Source organism: Balaenoptera ricei, chromosome 4, assembly GCF_028023285.1.
Source record: "Balaenoptera ricei isolate mBalRic1 chromosome 4, mBalRic1.hap2, whole genome shotgun sequence".
NCBI lineage: Eukaryota > Metazoa > Chordata > Mammalia > Artiodactyla > Balaenopteridae > Balaenoptera > Balaenoptera ricei.
In genome coordinates, this window is record NC_082642.1 from 4220662 (window position 1) to 4242257 (window position 21596).

Sequence of the window (21596 nt, forward strand, 5' to 3'; positions counted from 1 at the left end):
ATTGAAGAATCCTTGCATCCCTGGGATAAATCCCACTTGATCGTGTTGTATGATCCTTTTAATGTGTTGTTGGATTCTGTTTGCTAGTATTTTGTTGAGGATTTTTGCATCTATGTTCATCAGTGATATTGGTCTGTAATTTTCTTTTTTTGTAGTGTCTTTGTCTGGTTTTGGTATCAGGGTGATGGTGGCCTCATAGAATGAGTTTGGGAGTGCTCCTTCCTCTGCAATTTTTTGGAAGAGTTTGAGAAGGATGGGTGTTAGCTCTTCTCTAAATGTTTGATAGAATTCACCTGTGAAGCCATCTGGACCTGGACTTCTGTTTGTTGGAAGATTTTTAATCACAGTTTCAATTTCATTACTTATGAATGGTCTGTTCATATTTTCTGTTTCTTCCTGGTTCAGTCTTGGAAGGTTATACCTTTCTAAGAATTTGTCCATTTCTTCCAGGTTGTCCATTTTATTGGCATAGAGTTGCTTGTAGTAGTCTCTTAGGATGCTTTGTATTTCTGCAGTGTCTGTTGTAACTTCTCCTTTTTCATTTCTAATTTTATTGATTTGAGTCCTCTCCCTGTTTTTCTTGATGAGTCTGGCTAATGGCTTATCAATTTTGTTTATCTTCTCAAAGAACCAGCTTTTAGTTTTATTGATCTTTGCTATCGTTTTCTTTGTTTCGATTTCATTTATTTCCGCTCTGATCTTTATGATTTCTTTCCTTCTGCTAACTTTGGGTGTTGTTTGTTCTTCTTTCTCTAGTTCCTTTAGGTGTAAGGTTAGATTGTTTACTTGAGATTTTTCTTGTTTCTTTAGGTAGGCTTGTATAGCTATAAACTTCCCTCTTAAGACTGCTTTTGCTGCATCCCATAGGTTTTGGATCATCGTGTTTTCATTGTCATTTGTCTCTAGGTATTTTTTGATTTCCTCTTTGATTTCTTCAGTGATCTCTTGGTTATTTAGTAACGTATTGTTTAGCCTCCATGTGTTTGTGTTTTTTACGTTTTTTTCCCTGTAATTCATTTCTAATCTCATAGCGTTGTGGTCAGAAAAGATGCTTGATATGATTTCAATTTTCTTAAATTTACTGAGGGTTGATTTGTGACCCAAGATGTGATCTAGCCTGGAGAATGTTCCGTGCACACTTGAGAAGAACGTGTAATCTGCTGTTTTTGGATGGAATGTCCTATAAATATCAATTAAATCTATCTGGTCTATTGTGTCATTTAAAGCTTCTGTTTCCTTATTTATTTTCATTTAGGATGATCTGTCCATTGGTGTAAGTGAGGTGTTAAAGTCCCCCACTATTATTGTGTTACTGTTGATTTCCTCTTTTATAGCTGTTAGCAGTTGCCTTATGTATTGAGGTGCTCCTATGTTGGGTGCCTATATATTTATAATTGTTATATCTTCTTCTTGGATTGATCCCTTGATCATTATGTAGTGTCCTTCCTTGTCTCTTGTAAACTTCTTTATTTTAAAGTCTATTTTATCTGATATGAGTATAGCTACTCCAGCTTTCTTTTGATTTCCATTTGCATGGAATATCTTTTTCCATCCCCTCACTTTCAGTCTGTATGTGTCCCTAGGTCTAAAGTGGGTCTCTTGTAGACAGCATATATATGGGTCTTGTTTTTGTATCCATTCAGCCAGCCTGTGTCTTTTGCTTGGAGCATTTAATCCATTCACGTTTAAGGTGATTGTCGATATGTATGTTCCTATGATCATTTTCTTAATTGTTTTGGGTTTGTTTTTGTAGGTCCTTTTCTTCTCTTGTGTTTCCCACTTAGAGAAGCTCCTTTAGCATTTGTTGTAGAGCTGGTTTGGTGGTGCTGAATTCTCTTAGCTTTTGCTTGTCTGTAAAGCTTTTGATTTCTCCATCAAATCTGAATGAGATTCTTGCCGGGTAGAGTAATCTTGGTTGTAGGTTCTTCCCTTTCGTCACTTTAAGTATATCATGCCACTCCCTTCTGGCTTGTAGAGTTTCTGCTGAGAAATCAGCTGTTAACCTTATGGGAGTTCCCTTGTATGTTATTTGTCATTTTTCCCTTGCTGCTTTCAATAATTTTTCTTTGTCTTTAATTTTTACCAATTTGATTACTATGTGTCTCGGCGTGTTTCTCCTTGGGTTTATCCTGTATGGGACTCACTGTACTTCCTGGACTTGGGTGGCTATTTCCTTTCCCATGTTAGGGAAGTTTTCGACTATAATCTCTTCAAATATTTTCTCTGGTCCTTTCTCTCTCTCTTCTCCTTCTGGGACCCCTATAATGTGAATGTTGTTGCGTTTAATGTTGTCCCAGAGGTCTCTTAGGCTGTCTTCTTTTCTTTTCATTCTCTTTTCTTTATTCTGTTCTGCAGCAGTGAATTCCACCATTCTGTCTTCCAGGTCACTTATCCGTTCTTCTGCCTCAGTTATTCTATTCTCTCAGCTATTGATTCCTTCTAGTGTAGTTTTCATTTCAGTTATTGTATTGTTCATCTCTGTTTGTTTGTTCTTTAATTCTTCTAGGTCTTTGTTAATCATTTCTTGCATCTTCTCGATCTTTGTCTCCATTCTTATTCCGAGGTCCTGGATCATCTTCACTGTCATTATTCTGAATTCTTTTTCTGGAAGGTTGCCTATCTCCATTTCATTTAGTTGTTTTTCTGGGGTTTTATCTTGTTCCTTCATCTGGTATTTAGCCCTCTGCCTTTTCATCTTGTCTGTCTTTCTGTGAATGTGGTTTTTGTTCCACAGGCTGCAGGATTATAGTTTTTCTTGCTTCTGCTGTCTGCCCTCTGGTGGTTGAGGCTATCTAAGAGGCTTGATGGGAGGCTCTGGTGGTGGGTAGAGCTGACTGTTGCTGTGGTGGTCAGAGCTCAGTAAAACTTTAATCCACTTGACTGCTGATGGGTGGGGCTGGGTTCCCTCCCTGTTGGTTGTTTGGCCTGAGGCAACCCAACACTGGAGCCTACCTGGGCTCTTTGGTGGGGCTAATAACAGACTCTGGGAGGGCTCACGCCAAGGAGTACTTCCCAGAACTTCCCCCCGCCAGTGTCCTTATCCCCACGGTGAAACAGAGCCACCCCCCACCTCTGCAGGAGACCCTCCAACACCAGCAGGTAGGTCTGGTTCAGTCTCCCCCAGGGTCACTGCTCCTTCCCCTGGGTCCCGATGCACACACTATTTTGTGTGCGCCCTCCAAGAGTGGGGCCTGTTTCCCCCAGTCCTGTCAAAGTCCAGCAATCAATTCCCACTAGGCTTCAAAGTCTGATTCTCTATGAATTCCTCCTCCCATTGTCGGACCCCCAGGTTGGGAAGCCTGATGTGGGGCTCAGAACCTTCACTCCAGTGGGTGGACTTCTGTGGTGTAAGTGTTCGCCAGTCTGTGAGTCACCCACCCACCAGTTATGGGATTTGATTTTACTCTGATTGCGCCCCTCCTACCGTCTCATTGTGGCTTCTCCCTTGTCATTCGATGTGGGGTATCTTTTTTGGTGAGTTCCAGCGTCCTCCTGTCGATGATTGTCCAGCAGCTAGTTGTGATTCTGGTTTTCTTGCCAGAGGGAGTGAGAGCACGTCCTTCTACTCTGCCATCTTGTCCTAATCTCAGCTATAGAGTTTTTATAGATGCTCTTTATCAAGGAAAGGAACTTACTCTTGATCTTACTTTTCTTTTATCATGAATGGATGTTGAATTTTGTCAAATAGTTTTTCTGCATCAATTCATATAATCATGTGATTTTTCTTCTTTAGCCTATTAATATGGTGGGTCACATCAACCTATTCCTGAATATTGAAACTAGCCTTGCATTTGGAATAAACCCCACTTAGTCATGAAGTTTAATTCTTTTTATTGACTGCTTAATGCCACTTGCTAATATTTGTTAAGAATGTTTGCATTTATATTAATGAGTTATAGCTCTCTGTAGTTTTCTTTTTTGGATTATCTCTGTTTAGTTTTAGTATCAGGGCAAAATTTTTAAATCATTATAAAATGACTAGGAGATGAAAATTGTTAAAGTAGCATTAAATTATCAACATCCTCCTAAGCTCCTTATCTCAACTACTAGTACTAGACACTAGCAGTAGAATCTCAAAAACATCATGGTTTCCTGTCTCTTACTCACCTCCCAAAAATAGCTAATAGTTATGGGCACTTACTTTGTGTGAGGCACTCAGCTAATCATTTTACATTCATTAACTCATTTATTCTTCATATTTTGCAAATGAGACAACTGAGGCTTAGAGAGGTAAGGATTACAAAGACAGTGACTCGACCGAGTTCAAAGACAGGTATATGTGACTCCATAGCTGTATTTCACCAGGACCCTCCACAATCTCAAGAGTTTTGCTAATGCAATTCCCCTATAGTCCGTCCCACATATGTGTTTCTACTACCAGTACTGAAGTTCAGATTCCCTTTTCTTTTGTACACAATGATTTAAAAAACTACCTAATTGGTCTCCCTACCACCACACTCTTCTTCCCCAATCTGTATTTCACAGGCTACCCAATTATCATGTTAGACCAGAAGAGGCATAGCAGAAAGCATATGGAATCTGAGATGAGTATATATCACGATTCAAAACTTAACTTCCTATGTAACCTAAGCAAGTTAATTAACCTCTTCACACCTCAATTTACTTATCTATAAAATGAAAATAATTTTACCTTCCTTATGGAGTATTATATTAAATTAGATTTCACATGTAAAGTGCCAAGATGAAGCACCTGTACATAGTAGACCTTCCATATATCTTAATTTCCTTCCTTTCGAGAAACAAAAATAGGTGGTTCCTGCTTGCCTATGGGATACAATCAGAACTTGTTATCCTGGTGGAGGGCTCTTGGCCCTGGGCCCAAACTCTGTTTTCAGTCTCATTTCCCTCTACTATGTCATTTCCCCAAAATTCCAATTGCCTTTGTTCTTACTGTTCCCCAATCCTGGATTACATTTTTCCTACTTTGCTGCCAACTGAAGTTATCTTTTAGGACCCTATTTAGAAACCATTTTCTTTTTTTCTTTTTCTTTTTTTTTCAGTTTGGAATATGGCATTTGACTTTATTCTTGACAACGTTCAGGTGGTTCTACAACAATCTTGTGGAAGCACATTAAAGTTACATAAATATTACCAGGGAGCCTGGTGCTCTTCACTTGCTGTGCCATAAGTGCTTGTGAGGTATTCGCAAAGTGCATAATAGTAATGCTCTGAGTTTTCTAATTTTAAATTTCTTTTTTAGCCAAGTGTTTTATACATATATTTTCAGTAAGTGCCCAATATGTCAGTATTGCATGTAAATAATTGTGGTGGGTTTTGTTTTGTTTTGTTTGTTTGTTTGTTTGTTTGGCTGCACCGAGTGGCTTGCAGGATCTTAGTTCCCCAACCAGGGATTGAGTCTGGGCCCACAGCAGTGAAAACACCGAGTCCTAACCACTTGACCACCAGGGAATTCCCTTTTTTTTTTCTTCTTCTAATTATGTTAATTCTTTCACTGTAGCATAGATTCTATTTACAAAATGTTTGTTTATAACGTTTTATGGATTTTTACAGTCAAGTGTAGAAACCCTTTTCTTAAAGATCTTCCCTAAATACTCCTTTCACTTCCTAAAGTGAATAAATCCCCCTTCTCCCTTGTTCCCACATGACATCGCAGGTTCCAGCTGGATTAGGAGAGTGAGGTGTTATTCATGTTTTATTCCCTAACACTATGCCTTGAAGTAGCAAAACGGCTAAAAACGGAGGGCTTGAGACAGATAATCCTGGATTTGGATTTGACTATGCCATTTACTAACTGGAGTTACCTCCCTATGACTCAATTATGTCCTCTATAAAATTGGGGTGATGAATGTCTCTATTTAATAAGGTTGATGTGAAAATTAAATAAGAAAATGTATATAAAGTGCTTTAGTAAGAAGTCTGATACATGGGCTGTGTTCAGCAGATCAGTAAATATTTGTTATGATGAATATCAATCCTAAATCTGTCACTCAGTTGTGAGACTTTTCATCACTAACAAGGCAAATCTTAATTTATAGCTCGAAGGTCTTTGAGAATTAAATGGGAAATGTGTTAAAATACCTAACACTTCCCATGCCACATAATAGGACCTTTATAGAGGCCCTTATTTTCTCACTCTTTTCTTTAAGCACGTCATGTGTGTTCTTCTTTTTGGTTTACTAAAGATTTAAATGAAGGCGACAGGATGACACAAGGAATATTTGGGGACTTGAATATATGAAAATATAGTAGTCACACAGTTTTAAATAAAATTCCAGAAGTAAATTATTAAAAGTCTAGTTTATTGTTTTTCTTACAAAGTTCTCACTCTCCCTGCTATTTTTTTGTTTCCCTATCTCTTCTCCTCCAAGATCTCTTAGATGGTCTGCTTGACTTAATTCCTCAATGTCTGTACTTTTTGATTCCTGAAAGTCACCTAAATCATCTATATGATTTTAATTTAGATTAAAATTGTCAGTCACTTGGATTATTCATGAGTTAGTGATAGAATTCTAGCTTCCTGGGCAGAAAACCCTTGATCCACCATCCCTGGCTAAGCAGATTTCTTTCAAAGTAACAACATAGTGCAGTGGGAAGAGCCTTTAACTGGGAGTTATGACACCTGAGTCCTGGTGCCAGTCCTACTACTATTACCTGTGTGACCCTGGGCAGGTAGTTTCACCTCTCTGGCTGTCAGTTCTCCCTTTATAAAATGGTCTCTGGTGAGTCCTATGATCCTACATGCTGTAATACATCTTTCATAAATTGAATGATTCAGATAATCAACAGAAACTTCACCTGTTAGGAGAGATATTTTGGAGCAACTCTTTTATATTATAATTTCACCCTGATTTCACTTAGAGGCTTATAGTGAAGAAATAAAAAGTTCATTATGCTCAAGGTCAGTTAGTCTGAATCAATTATCACAGCAGATTATTTGTGCTAATGTGTTTACATGGCATGATCTCTCCTTCTGAAGCATTTCTGAGGTTTTGAAAACCGCTTTTCATTTTCAAATAAAAAAGCTCCCAGCCACCTACACTCAGGAATACAGCAATAATGGATTGGCACTATTCCTGACAGCATATGCTAATTCATAGGCTTTTAAATGGAAAGAAAGCAGAGACTACGAAATGAGTAGTTTTATGTTCTCTGAATCTACCATTTTTTATAATGCAATAAACTTTCACATACAATTCAGTCCCTCAATATCCTATTTTATTTTCAAAAAAGAATATGTTCCAATATGACCTTCTGGTGCACTTGTAACTATCATCAGTTATTATATAGGGCTGTTAAAATAAAAATAGATAAATTTTAAACAACAATGCAGGTGTTCGCTGCTTTTCGAAAATTCACTTTTATTCCGCTTCGCTTTTACGAAAGACCTACATTAGTACCAGTTTTCGCTAACTGAAAGAAATCCAAAGAGGATTTTTGCCTTAAATAAGAAAGGCAAAAAGTGAAAATAACATTCAGTTTTTGTTTTGCAACAAGCCTTTATAGAAGCAGAGCACACCCAGAGCTGCGAGAATCGCAGCGCTCATCTCCTTCTCTGAAAAATATACTCAGCATCTCGGCATCAAGCCGCCATAGCTTTGAACTGTGTCTATGAGCATCTGTGCTTTATCTCAATTAATTTTGTGCATCTATTGGCAAGATGTGTCCTAGGGTAATTGCTTCTTCACTTTACGCCATTTCAAGTTATGTAAATTTTCACCTGAACGCTCTACTTTCATATATCAAGGGAAACCTGTAGTTTTAAAAATTGATCTTACGCTTTGTGCTTTAGAAAGTTAAGATAAATAAGGTCCTATTGTATAGCACTGGGAACTATATTCAATATCCTGTGATAAACCATAATGGAAAAGAATTTTTAAAAGAATGTATATATATGTATAACTGAATCACTTTGCTGTACAGCAGAAATTAACACAACATTGTAAATCAACTATACTTCAAAAAAAAAAAAGTTAAGATATGGAATCTAAAATCCTTACAAAGTCAATGCTGCAGATTCATTCATTCATGCACACATTTATTCACTCAACAAATATTTTTTGAGGGGCTGTGATGTGCCAGCCACTGTTAGAGATAGCAGTAGCAGAAAAAATAAAGATCAACAAGGAAATGTTCCCTTCCCTTGAGGAGATTACATTCTACGTGGATTTGACAGAAATGCCACATAGTTCCAGTCTCCACAGGAAAACAGGCAGTCCTACGACTTTGCAAAACATGTATATGCATATGTATTTTTGTGCCTCTTTGCATAAAACATTGTATTAGTTTCCTAGGGCAGCTGTAACAAGTTGGATAGCTTAAACAACAGAAATCTATTGACTCACATTTCTGGAGGCCAGAAATCCAAAATCAAGGTGTCAGCAGGACCATGTTCCTCTGAGGCTCTAGAGGAGGATTCTATCCTGGTTCATGACAGCATAACTCCAAATGCTGTCTCCTTCTTCACATGTCCATCTTCCCTATATTAGTCTATGTCCAAATTTCTCTTTTCTTAAAAGGACACCAGTTATTGGGATTAAGGCTCACTCTAATCCAGTATGACTTCATCCTAATTCGAGTACATCTGCAAAGATGTTATTTCCAAATAAGGTCATATTCACAGGTCATGGGTGGATATGAATTTTGGAGGGGACGCTATTCAACCCAGTACAAAAATCAAGAAAAATTAAACCAAATATTAACAGTCTTTTGTATTATCTCCTTCTTACAATTAATTTTCTCTTAGGATTTTATTGCTTTTTATTTTAGTCCCTTTTTGAAATTGTTCTTGAACTTTTAGAATGGTTTGTAAACCTGTGGGCTGAACTGTAGTTTGTGACTCAAGATCTATAGTATTTCTTTGTTTGTTTGTTTGTTTTTCTGAAGTGGAATTCTTTGTTTATTTGAACTCATTGTTTACATTGACATCTTGTTGGACTCAAATGTTTATAGTAGTTTTTCCAGTAAAATTAATGAGGAGAATCTGACTCATTACAGACCCTGGCCACTTTGAGAGTGCTATAAATTTGTGCCTGCCTAGGATCAGAGGATCCTTTTCCTTTCTAATAATTAAAAATTTTTATTTTTCTTATTGTAAGTGCCATTGTCTACACTTTTAAAATGTGAATGGAAAATAAGCTGTACCCCAATGGGGACTCTCATTCTAACCAACCAAACTGTTAGGGCAAAATTTTGAGACAGTACCCTTCATCCAGCTTGTCTCCTCTCTCCTGACCTAAAAATAGCATAAACCCCCAATGCAACACAAACCCCAAATGTAGCACAAACCCCCAAAGCAGCACAAACCCCAATCTGACTACCTAATTGAACCCTGAGGCTGATTACTATCATAGGCATCACCCTACCCTTGTATTCTAGATTTCCTTCTAGTGATATTTTCCACTCTCTGCCTCTTCTACTACCTAATCAACTTCCATGAGCAAAATCATCAAATAATTTAAAAATATAAAACTCAAAATCCTCCCTCCAGGGCTTCCCTGGTTGTGCAGTGGTTAAGAATCTGCCTGCCAATGCAGGGGACACGGGTTCGAGCCCTGGTCTGGGAAGATCCCACATGCCGCGGAGCAACTAAGCCCGTGTGCCACAACTACTGAGCCCATGCGCCACAACTACTGAAGCCTGTGTGCCTAGAGCCCGCGCACCGCAACGAAGAGTAGCCCCCACTCACCGCAACTAAAAGAAAGCCTGCGTGCAGCAACGAGAACCCAATGCAGCCAAAAATTAAAAAAAAAAAAAATCCTCCCTCCCATCCACTTACAGAGAAAAGAATTGTTTGGTATGTAGCCTTTCAAACCTTTTTCTATGCCTATAGTATACAGGTGTGTTTGTGTCTGTGTATTTTTTATTCCTATACATGTGTAATTTTCTGGGTTGATTTGTGGTGTTTTTCTGAGTGTTTTTCTGCAAGAAAACTAGATTATACCATACATATTACTTTGTAATTTGCTTTTGTAACTTAAAATGTATTGAAATTATTTAACCCAGGCACAACTCATAGTTTTACCTCATTCTTTCAAGAGAGTTTTCTAGTATATTACTGTACCATAATTCATTCAACTATTTTCTGAATGATGGACATTTAGGGTATTTCTACTTTACAACAGTGCTGAAATAGACATTACTATGGGTTGAATATCTGGTGGTGGAATTGACTTACAGAAATAGGATTGCTGGTAAGTATATGTAGTTTTTATTTTATAGTCAAATACAATCAAAATACACTTGAAAGATGGCATCTTTTTTTTCTTTTTCTTGATTTTTTATTTTTTTTGATGGAGGGCAATCTGAGATGCTAAAAATGATCAAGTGTTTTTACTTACACCTTTTTTTGATTATCAGTGAAATTGCATATCTTTTCATATGTTTATTCTCTATTTATATTTCTTCCTTTAATTGCTTTACTCACTTCCTATTTTCACTTTCCAACTGGGATGTTTATCTTATTGATTTGGGAGAAAGTCTCCATATTATGGCTATTAAACTTTGTTTTATGCACACTACAAATATTGTCTCCCAGGCTGCCATTTGTCTTGTACCATTGCTTTCAGCATATATTTCTACACAGATATTTTTAGTTTTTCTGCAATCAAATCTGTCCATCTTGTACTTTGTCATTTCTGATTTTCATTCCTGATTTGGAAAGGTCTTCTTCACTCAGGATATTAAAAGAATTATTAAGACTCAAGAAATCATTTTTGCATATAACATGAAAAGGGGTCTAACTTAATTTTGTAATGAATAGCCAATAATATGTAAAAGCTCACTTGAATCCTTATTTTGAAATGCTATATTCATGATATACTATGTCTGGTTTCTTGACTCTGCGTGATTGATCAAATCTTGCCATTAACACCCTGTCTTAATTACGTAGCTTCATATTATATTTGCAAAGTCTGTCTTAATTACGTAGCTTCATATTATATTTGCAAAGTCACCTCATTAGTCTGTTTCCACATTCTTGGTTATCCATAAGCATTTACTCTTGCAAGTAAATCTTAGAAGAAACTTTCCAAGTTCTAAAATAAAATTCCATTGGAATTTTTATTAAAATTGTATTAAACCAATAAAGTAAAAGAAAATTGCCATATTTACAATATAGAGTTTTCCATGTGGAAACATTGTTTCTTTTGTCTCCTATTTATTTCTAACTTTTTTTTTCAGACCTCCTTTTCCCTCACTCCACCTAGGTTAGAAAACCCTGGGCAGAAAACCCATGATCCACCATCCCTGGCTAAAGCAGATTTCTTTCAAAGTGACAGAAACCATATTCTCCATATTCTTCCATATTTTCCATATTCTCACAATACTCCAGCCTGGGTCTATTGTAGCACAAATCACAGGGAGATGCAATTGTTTACAAGCTTCAGTATTTCTGCATTCTATGGGCTCTTATGATATGAGAGTCTGTTCATTCCATTGCTATAGACCTACCAGCTAATCAAGTCCTAGTATATAACAGTGGTTCAATTCGTCTGTTCTCCTAGCTTCTAATCTCTCTCCATTTTAGTCCTCCTTCCATATCCTAAAAGAGGAGGAAAATCCTGTTGGTTTTACTCAAATTCTGTCAGTTCCCTCCCTGAATCTCTATTACTGCTCCGTTAGTTCAAGCTCCATTTTCCCTCACCTAGAGCAGTGTTTCTCTAACTTAAATAATAGACAAAAAAGAAAAAATTATATAAACCTCATTGTCAAATCAAATTTTATGATTTTGCTTAAAGACATACAAAATTTGGTGTAAACACCTTACACTTGTACTTCTTAAACAAATCTAAAACCAAAATAACTTATACATTAAATACTTTCATAACCAGTAAAATTAAAATAACTGAATTAGCTTAAAATTACAGTACCGTTTTCCTGAAACTAACCTTCCAATTTTGAATTAAGAGTATAAAGTGTGCTCAGATCTATTTCTATATAATCTGTTTCTGTGTTTTTACTTCTATGACTCTCAATCATAGTCTTTTGAATGTTTCACAAAATAATTTTGATAACTCAGCACTCTGTGTTTTATTTCAGAATAATCAGACTTCATACTTAGCTAAACTATGGCACTATACAGCTCTCAGATGCCAATTTTAATGAGCTGTCATTTGATAACTCAGTAAAGCTTGTTTTTTCATTTGAAGATGAGGTTAGCATGGGGGAGCTATTGAAATCTGCAATATTTGGATGTATAAAATCAGATGCAAAAAAAATCACATTTGCTTTTGCTTTTATATTAACTGCTCATCAGTGATGCAAGTTGGTACATATAAAAATATGGTTATGCTGTTGATCCTACAGTGAAAGTTCTTTTAAAAAAATATGCCAATACTGCTGGGTGCTGATAACTTAGTTCTCTCATCTCATCTTTTTTAAACTAGCACACTCCATAGGGCTTTGTTTATATAGCGTACCATGCCAAAGAGAAAACTTATGAACAATTTTTAAAGTACTGATTAGGGATGTTTTTTCTCCTTGCAATAAAGTATAATGTAAGGAGGTCAGCTTTCAGGTTAACTAGCTCTCAGAATAAAGACGGCTGTACTTAAAATTCACATTATTAAACTACAGTCAAATTTTCTGATTAAATAATGTCTTGGTAAATTTTGTTTTAAAAAAGAAACAGAAGTTTCTGACTTTTTCTCAGGAGGGAAAGTTTTTAGGTTCGCCCTTAAACTCATGATTTATTACTCAGAAAGCAAGGCTTTAAAACTGTTGATCTTGATTCTTAAGATCAATTTCAAATGCCACCCCTACATGAAATCTCTCTATCAATCAGAGGTGGTAATTCCTTGAACACCTTTCAGCTTGGTTCCTAGCTCTTTTACTATAGTTAGAGATGAAATTTTTACTTTCTTACATGTCTTTCCCACCCAACCATCTGTGAGGTCTTTGAATGCATCCAGTGCAAGCTTAGAAACTTGCAGATAATATTCAGAAAATGTTTAATGAATGATGAATAAAAAATAAATGAAGGCACTCCTCCTTTACCAAAAGCACTCAAACAATGGTCCCGTACAGTAATGAACTTAAGTATTTTCCCTCTGTCTCTTTTGCTTCAGTCAACTTCACACAAGTGAAGTTGGTTAAGTTCTGCCTCAGCAGAAGGGCAAACTGATCTTTATGGTCTAAGTTTTCAAAGTTTATGGCCCTTTAGGGTGCAAGGCCCTAAATTTAGGTCCCCAGGTCCCTTTATGGATAAACAGAATTGAAGCCTACTCCATAGGGAATAACTGGGAAAGACTAGTGCAATGTCTCACACATCCTAGACTATATTTTTCTTGGTCCCAAAATTCAATGGGTGTGGCATGAAGCCACCTGAATGAAGCTCATGATGTATCCTCCCTTAAAATTTCCCTAAGTAGATGAGAATACAAACTGTTCTTTAATGTGGGACCCTGGTCCTAGGCTTTCTCTAGCTACTCTTAGGTCCAGATACAAAATGCCCATGGAAGATAGGGTAACCAACCATCCTGGTTTCCCTGGGACTGAGAGGCTTCCTGGGATGCAGGAATTTCAGTGCTAAGACTGGGACAGTCACAGGCAAACTGGGAAGGGTGATCATCCTAAATTGACAAAACATTAAGAGCCCTCACGCCCATTCCCCTGGTGGAAAGACATATTTAAGCCAATCCAGTGAGTAATTCCAGGCTTTACAGATGGTGGGCACACGTATAAAAAGAGTCTGTTAACCACCCCTCCTCTCACCTTCTCTTTCTGGGCTACAGCATTTCTTTAGAAATCTTTACATCCATTCTTTACAGCAATGGATCTTGAATCTCACCACACAACAGAATCATCTAGAGGGCTTGTTAAGATACAGGCTGCTGAACCCCACCCCTAGCATTTCTAATTCAGTAGGCCTGGGGTAGGACTCAAAAATCGCATTTCTTATAAGTTACCAGGTGATGCAGATAATGCTGGTCTGGGGATCTAGCTTTTAGCACCACTGCTCTAAGGTTGGCACATTACTGTCTTCTTCTGAAACTAACATGTAATCAAAAAGAGTCAACTGAAAGTATGAAGGCATGAATCAACAATATAAGGTACAGACTATCATAAGAATTAGTCTTCATTTCTTAAGCCGTTCTCAGTGGTGAGTACAATTTAAAAACAAAATTTTAATACTTTTAAATATAAAAGTTTTGCAGGGATGTGAGGGCATTCTCTATTACTGGGTTTACTTTAATGACTCATTTCTCTGTGGAAAAGTAAGCACACTGTACCACACACTTCTGGTGACATTTGGTTCCTCTTCTGTGTGCTCAAACCTACAGTCGAAATATTCTTTGTATTTAATTTGGACCATAGTTTCACAGGTGTCACTCTCTCTGGCATACTAAACAGGAAAAAAAAGTGCATTTTGATAACACAGTCTGCATTTCTTTCAACCTATAAAAGCTTTTTAATGTAACTGAACATGTTACAAAAATATAAAAGCAATTCCAGAGTGTAAATATGCATTCGATTTTATGCCCATATTCTGCCCATCTCCTGCTGGCCACAGTACACAAATTTTGCCTTAAACTGTGGAAATACGTCCCTTTATCCTCAAAGATAGGTTTCTGACTGCCCTCATTTAGATGTAGTATTTGACCTAGGAGAAACTAAGCTACAGAGCTTTGATGACAGAATTTCAATCTCATACCTATAAAAGGTTTCCATGGAATTGGATTTGAAATAGAAAAACTTTACCATTTTGATGAATAAAATGAATTACTAAATGGTCCAATCTCAGACACCAGTTTTCAATAATAACCATTTTGTTTTTGTCCCCAGCGTTCCGGTGGTGCCCTGGCCATTCCCCTGTGTGCATTCCAGGGGACCGTGTCTCTCCAAGCCCCAACCGGGAAAACCCTATCTCTTTCTACCTATGAGGTGAGCACAGAAGGACAAAAAATAACCCCAGCCTCTAAGAAAATAGAAGTCTATCGATCCAAAAGTGTTGGCCATGAACCAAACTCAGAAGATTCTCCCTCCACATTTGCGGACACCAGCGTGAAAATACACTTGGAGGTCCTTGAAATTTGTGATAATGAAGAGGCCTTGGACACGGTGTCAATTATTAGCAACATCAGCCAGTCCTCCACACAGGTCAGATCTCCTTCCCTACGCTACTCACGGAAAGAAAACAGATTTGTTTCGTGTGATTTAGGGGAAACAGCCTCATATTCTCTCTTTTTACCCACAAGTAATCCCGATGGTGATATCAACATCTCCATTCCAGACACTGTTGAAGCACACAGGCAGAACAGTAAAAGGCAGAGCCAAGAGAGGGATGGCTACCAGGAGGAAATCCAGCTGTTAAATAAAGCTTATAGGAAAAGAGAAGAAGAAAGCAAGGATAACTAGTGATCATTTGGCCTAATAAAGGCAAGAATGGCTCTGCAACTTCAAACTACTAAACTAACACCTTTGTTCTGAGGCTATTTGATTTCCTTTTTTATTTGTTGGTTTACATAAGCTTTACAGACTTAATTATTTTTAGTGCAAACAGCTGGAACTAGTGCAAACACTTGAGTGCTTTTGATGTGTGTTACTTATAGATCACACACTGTGGCAATTATAAGATTCTGTTTCTTATCTGATTTCTAAAAACCTTTTCTAAATCAAACCTTGGTCTTGTTTACTAATGTTTTCGCCTATGTTTGTCAACCTCAGAGTAAACAGAAAATTGTATAAGCTCAATGAATATACTGTTCTCATGCATGGGTTTCTACACATAAAGTTGGCCTTTACAGCAAGGGGAAAAATATTTTGGGAATGGAAGAAATGTAGCAAAACTCTGAGTTGTATTTGAAGAGGCTTGCCTAAATGTGGCTAGCAATGCAAGCTTATTATTACAGTTACTGCTTTAGCTTTACACTGATGTCTAGGAAATATACTCCTGTATAAAATGGCAAATTAGCTTCCAACTTTGAAACATGCATGTCCCTAGTCTGTAAATAGTTGTTCCCTTCATTTCTATAAAATACAAATTGTTTACTGAATTTTTTTTTCTTTCTCTTAAATACGAGGGTTTTCCTTTCACCTTTTCAGTAAGTTGACTGCTCTTAAAACAGATATGTTGTATGTTAGAAGTAGAATTGGAAGTAGCTCTTAAACATATTGGAAAAGTTTGTAGATGTATACTTATCATTTCTAGAATTCTTTTGTTTATTTGAACAGAAACTAGGGAAAAACACTGTAAGATTAAGTTCTGTGAGGTGCACCCAAGTAGACTAAAAAACTTCTGGGCAGAGCAGAGGAAAAATCCTCTAAGTCCAAACAAAAGTATCTGTTTCTAAAGAGGCAGATATGGCAAACCTTCTTCGCCACTCTTGAAGCACAGAAAATTTTAGTTCACATATTATTCTAAGTTTAGGTGCTTTTTCATTTCCTTCCCAAAGATATGTGTATCTCAAGCAAAGAAACAATTCAATATACTTTATTAAGTGATTGTGTGGTATACATATCAAGATTAATTTTAAATATGTTACATTGCAAAAATGCAGATATCACCTTGTCAGAATATTAGTAATGTATATTTCAAAAAAAAAAAAAAAATTAGGAAGTGACTTTTCCTCAAATTGCTTTATTCTGATCTTTCTGTAAACATATATTGAATGTATTACCTAAATGTTTATTTTCCAAAGTTATTGAGTTGACATTTTACAGTTTTAAACTTTGTACACTCTCAACTCACATATCTTAGTTATTATTTACAGACTGAGTGAATCATTTTTTAAATGATTTATTCTGGTTTCTATTTCATTATATTGAATCAGAATTCTAAATAACTTGACATGGGCTTTCAGACTGTTTTATATTCAGATGATTATTTTGCTACCAAGAAGTTATTTTCAAAATAATTATCTCAATGGACTTTCCCTATCTTTCACCTAACTTCTCAATATATCATTATCTAAACTTGGGAAGCAAATGTAATGCCACTAGTCATGTTTGTAAAGAAAGCCTTAAATAATGCATAACATATAAATTCAAATTCAGATGTATTCTCATTACAAATACATCTAACTTAAGATAATACTTTTTAATCTCCAAACTTGAGGGTTAATCTAACATAACGACAAATGGCCAGATCAATCTGATGTTATAAATCAACAGCATTAAATGTCTGTTATAAAAGCAAAAGTTGAATTGAATATTCTAATAATGCTTTGTAAAAGGTAGGTTTTGATACATTAAATTTAGATGTATAATTTTATAAAAGAGAAAAGTGATTTTGCTGCTTAAAGTATAATTTCTGGCAGCAAGGAAATTAGAAACAGAATCATAATAAAACTGAAGAAAATCAGAAAGACAAATCCTTTATAACTGCACAGTACTTTGAGTGGAGAGGAGAAGATGATGACAAACAAGATTTAAAGAATGCAAGAATTGGATTGGAAGACAGTAATACCCATTTTCTCTCCTGTGTTCCATTTTCTTTCCACTGGACTTGGTCCTGTGCTGGGGGAATTGAAAAACAAACAAACAAACAAAAAACCTAGGATATTGTATCCCCATTTAACTGTCCTTTGTTGTTGAATTAACTGTATAATTGATACGCTTAAAAGTTCAGACGTATTCATACAATACCAGGATTACTTACCGCAAAGCCACAGACTTTGGCATCACATTACTAACCTGTAACACTTCAAACTTCAAGGCAACAGTAGTGGATCTACGAGAAAAATCTACAGGGGGCTATGCCTAAGCATGAACAGCTCCTACCAATCCCTGTTAAGAGAGGGATGGTTCAGCTACACCAGTATAAAGTCTACTTTCTCTTTAATGTGATTACAATTGTAAAAATGCATTCTGGTATGGGACATACCCTTATAGATAGTTTGTGCTATATTTAAATATCTTACCTTTGCATTGTTATATTGTTCTTATTATTAATAAATGCTCTATTTCGTATAATTTATCTGTTTTCTCTATAAATTGATGTACCTGAAAACAAAAACTATTTACCTAATAAAAATATCACCATCTGGTGGTGACTCTTATAAACTGAAAAGATATAATCCCTAAGAGTTCCCAAAATATAAACACGTATTACATAATCCCAAAGACTTCCAAGAATTATGACTGACAGAGGCAACCATTTTGAAGACAGCGAATATCACAGTATTACTTAGAATATAATAAAAAAAAAAAAAAGGCTTGGTTATGCATTACTTGGAAGCTTTTTCTCAACATAGTTCTGTAGTATTGGATTTCATAAATAGATTTCCTCTTAATTTCTTATACTATTCAGCTACTTTCATTCATGTAGTCACCATAATATTTAATGAATGCCTATTTCATGCTAAAAATAGTTCTAGCTACATAGGAATATAACTGCAAACAAAACCAAAACAAACATATATACTGTGAACGGACCGTGAGCACACAGTCCACGCGAGACTTCCCTCACTTCTGACACCACGTGCAAGTTCAGGGTGTTCCCTAAGCCACTATCAATTTTAATAATTCACTAGAAGAACTCACAGAACTCCTTGAAAGTTGTATACTCACAGTTATGGTATATTACAAGGAAAGGATACGGATCAAAATCAGCCAAGAGAAGAAGCACATACAGCAGAATCCAGAAAAAAGGCCTAAGTGTGGAGCTTCTGTTTTCCTCTCCCCGTGGAGTCAGGAACAGCAGTACTTCCCTAGTGTCAATGTGTGACAAAACGCATGGAGTATTGCCAACAAGGAACGAATCTTGGTGTCCAGTCTTTAATGGGGCTTCATCATGGTAGGAGTAGGGTAAGCATGGTTGACTGCTCATAAGAGTGATCTCAGTATCCAGCTCCTCAGAAGGTCAAGCTTATATGGAACGAATAACTCAAAGCCTCCACCCTAAATCATATTGTTACTGTCTGGCTGGTCCAAGGCCTCCAAACAAAGTCACTCCTATTAGGCGTAACATTCCAAGGGTTTAAAGATTACCTCCTCAGGAGGGCAAAGGCCAGCCCTCTCTTTGGATAGGATTAAGTTCTTCACTACATATATGTAATGTATATACATGTATATGTATATGTGTAGTATACATCTCAGGTAATGCTAAGTATTTTGACAGAAAATAGGCACCAGAGATAATAAAAATGAAAAGAAGAAAAATTAGAATACAGGGATAATGACAGAAGGAGTGCTTTTTCAAATATTTTAGTGAGGAAAGGCTTCACTGATTAAAGTAACATTTCATCAGAGACAGAAGTCCAAGATCAAGGTGCTGACTGATTTGGTTCCTGGTAAGAGCTCTCTTCTGGGCTTGTAGACAGCCTCTGTCCTCACATGGCCTTTCTTCAGAGGGAAGACAGAGCAAGCTCTGGTGTCTTTTCTTTTAAAACATTCAAACAATCCACACTATTTCCTTCTCATTTTTCCCTACCATCTCCAATATGACTACCCAGTCTTTCTTACTGAACAATTCACATACTTGTCATATCAGGCGTGCCCAATGGGTACACCTATTGGAATTATTCATTCCTATAATATTTGCCAGAACTCCCAAAATGTATAATCTGTCTGCTCTCTCTGCGTCTTTAACTCATATAACCAACTGCTTTCTAGACATCTCAATTTGTATGTTTTACAGGCACCTCAAACTCTACAAGTGTTAATTATACACATTAACTCAACTCTCCCCCAACCCCCCCAAAATCTTCCTCATCCTATGTTCCTCATATCTCAGGATATGGTACCTTTCCATTAGGTCATCTTTCAAATCTTAAACTTGGGAGCCATCTGACCCTTTCCTCTAATTCTCTACATCCAGTGAATCATTAAATCTTGACAATTATTTTTCCTAGTATCTCAATGCCAGTCCTTCCCATATTCTATCTTGCTCTGTCATCCCATTTTGTCTCCCCTACACCACAGCCTGTTAACTAGTCTCTCTACATCCACTCTTGCCTCCTCCATTCCTTTCTACTCAAAGCAGTCAAAGTAATCACTCCCCTACTTAAAATGTATTATTGTTCTTTCTGTGGCATGTAAGGTCTTTTATGGTCAGGCTCCTTTCTACCCCTTTGGCCTTCACCACTAGTCTCTTAAGTTTCAGTGTGGAATCTTCCCACTCTCCAACATTTTATCATCTTTCTTCACGCACATCATTCCCTCCACCTGTAATAATCTCTTCCCTCCCCATCAGTTTGGCTAAAGTCTACTTATCTCAGTCACTGCTTACCCTCTCATTCCTTAGAAAGAACTAACTGACTGACTCCAAAATTAAACTAAAATTAATTAAACTAACTGACTGACTCCAAAATTAAATTCTTTTTGCTGTAACATCTCATGGCTGTTGCGGAGGGGTACTTTTTCCTCTACCCTCCCATGTTTAGTTCTTGGAGACTTGCAGACTAAACTGACAAAAACAGATTAGCAAGCGATAAAACAGATATAATCACATATCTATGGGAGTTCACAGAAAAATGTGACTCAAGGCAGTGGTGAGAACTTGGGGCTTATATACCATCTTTTAGGGAAGGGAAGGAGGAGAACGGTATTTATGGGAAAACAAATGACTTTTAGGAAAGATAAATGAGCTCTTATGAGAATAGATGGAAAATATGTTGGTTTTGTTATAATGTCTTTTTAGGTGTGGTGCTGATTTGCAGTCTCCAATGACAAAAGTCAATCTTCCCTGGTTCCTCTCCCAAGGAAGGGATTTATGACAATAGAGTTCTGAGTTCTTTTGGGAGGCTCTGTTTTTAGGCAGATAAGAGATTTCAGGAACTCAAACGCCTCTGTTCAAAATAATTTTTCTGCCACAGAGATGCATTCTGGAACCCTTCATATGGCATTTTCCTTCCTTAACTCACAACACACCTTTCTTTACCTTTATCTTCTCCTCAAGACTGTAAGCAAATAAAAGCTGATGCCAGTCTTCTCTTGTTCAGTGAGTATTCCCAGCACCTTTAAATCAGTCACATGTGTAAATGAACTAGATATTCCCTGGTAAACTTGCAAGCCTATGTGGAGCAGCCACTTGATTATACAAGAATAGCCTGTGCTAATCAACAATAGACGTCTTCACGTGAACGTAGGGATCTTCAGCTGCCGTTTTATTTAAATTGCCTAAGTGCCCTGCACTGAATTTGGGTACACAGGCTCATCTTATGCCTTTGGATAAAGGTGGTAAACGATGATAACCTTTTAAAAGAGGCAGGGACATTTTTATACTTAATTATAGATTTGAAACAGATGCTAGGCTGTTTTCATGACATAACCACTTTAAAAAAAAAGAAAATAAAAGGAATTCATTTCATTGTTTTGAGGACTTTAGGAGACAAAGCATTCGATCCACAGGTTCTTTTACTATGCCAGTCGACGTTTACAGGGCCTACTGGGAAGCAAACTCCTGATTTTACGAAGAGAAATAAGAAAGTAAAACCCAAAACCCGTTTCCTCACATGCTGGGCGTCGGGAAAGAAAACCTGTGAGCCTCCTGCTGGCTCTGCCTCCAAAGGTACAAAGGTAAACAATTGAGGGCACATCAAAGATTTCACCTGATCCAACCCGGGGACCTCTAGGGCCGACGGCCCGTGACGTCACCGGAAACGGCTACTCGTGACGCTCAACGTCCCTCCCTCTTGCACTGGGCGCCGGAAGCAAAGCGGAAGTGGACGCGCACC

At 37.0% G+C, this 21596-nt stretch overlaps 1 protein-coding gene across 1 annotated transcript in view; it reads left to right on the forward strand.

Annotated features, from left to right (window-relative positions):
* The window catches only part of GPR149 (G protein-coupled receptor 149), a 79872-nt gene extending 64536 nt beyond the window's left edge, over positions 1 to 15336 (forward strand). Inside the window, exon 4 of the mRNA XM_059921851.1 lies at positions 14764 to 15336. Within this exon, the coding sequence (XP_059777834.1) occupies positions 14764 to 15336 (573 nt within the window). The remainder of the gene's footprint in view (positions 1 to 14763) is intronic.
* Positions 15337 to 21596: the final 6260 nt, after the last annotated feature.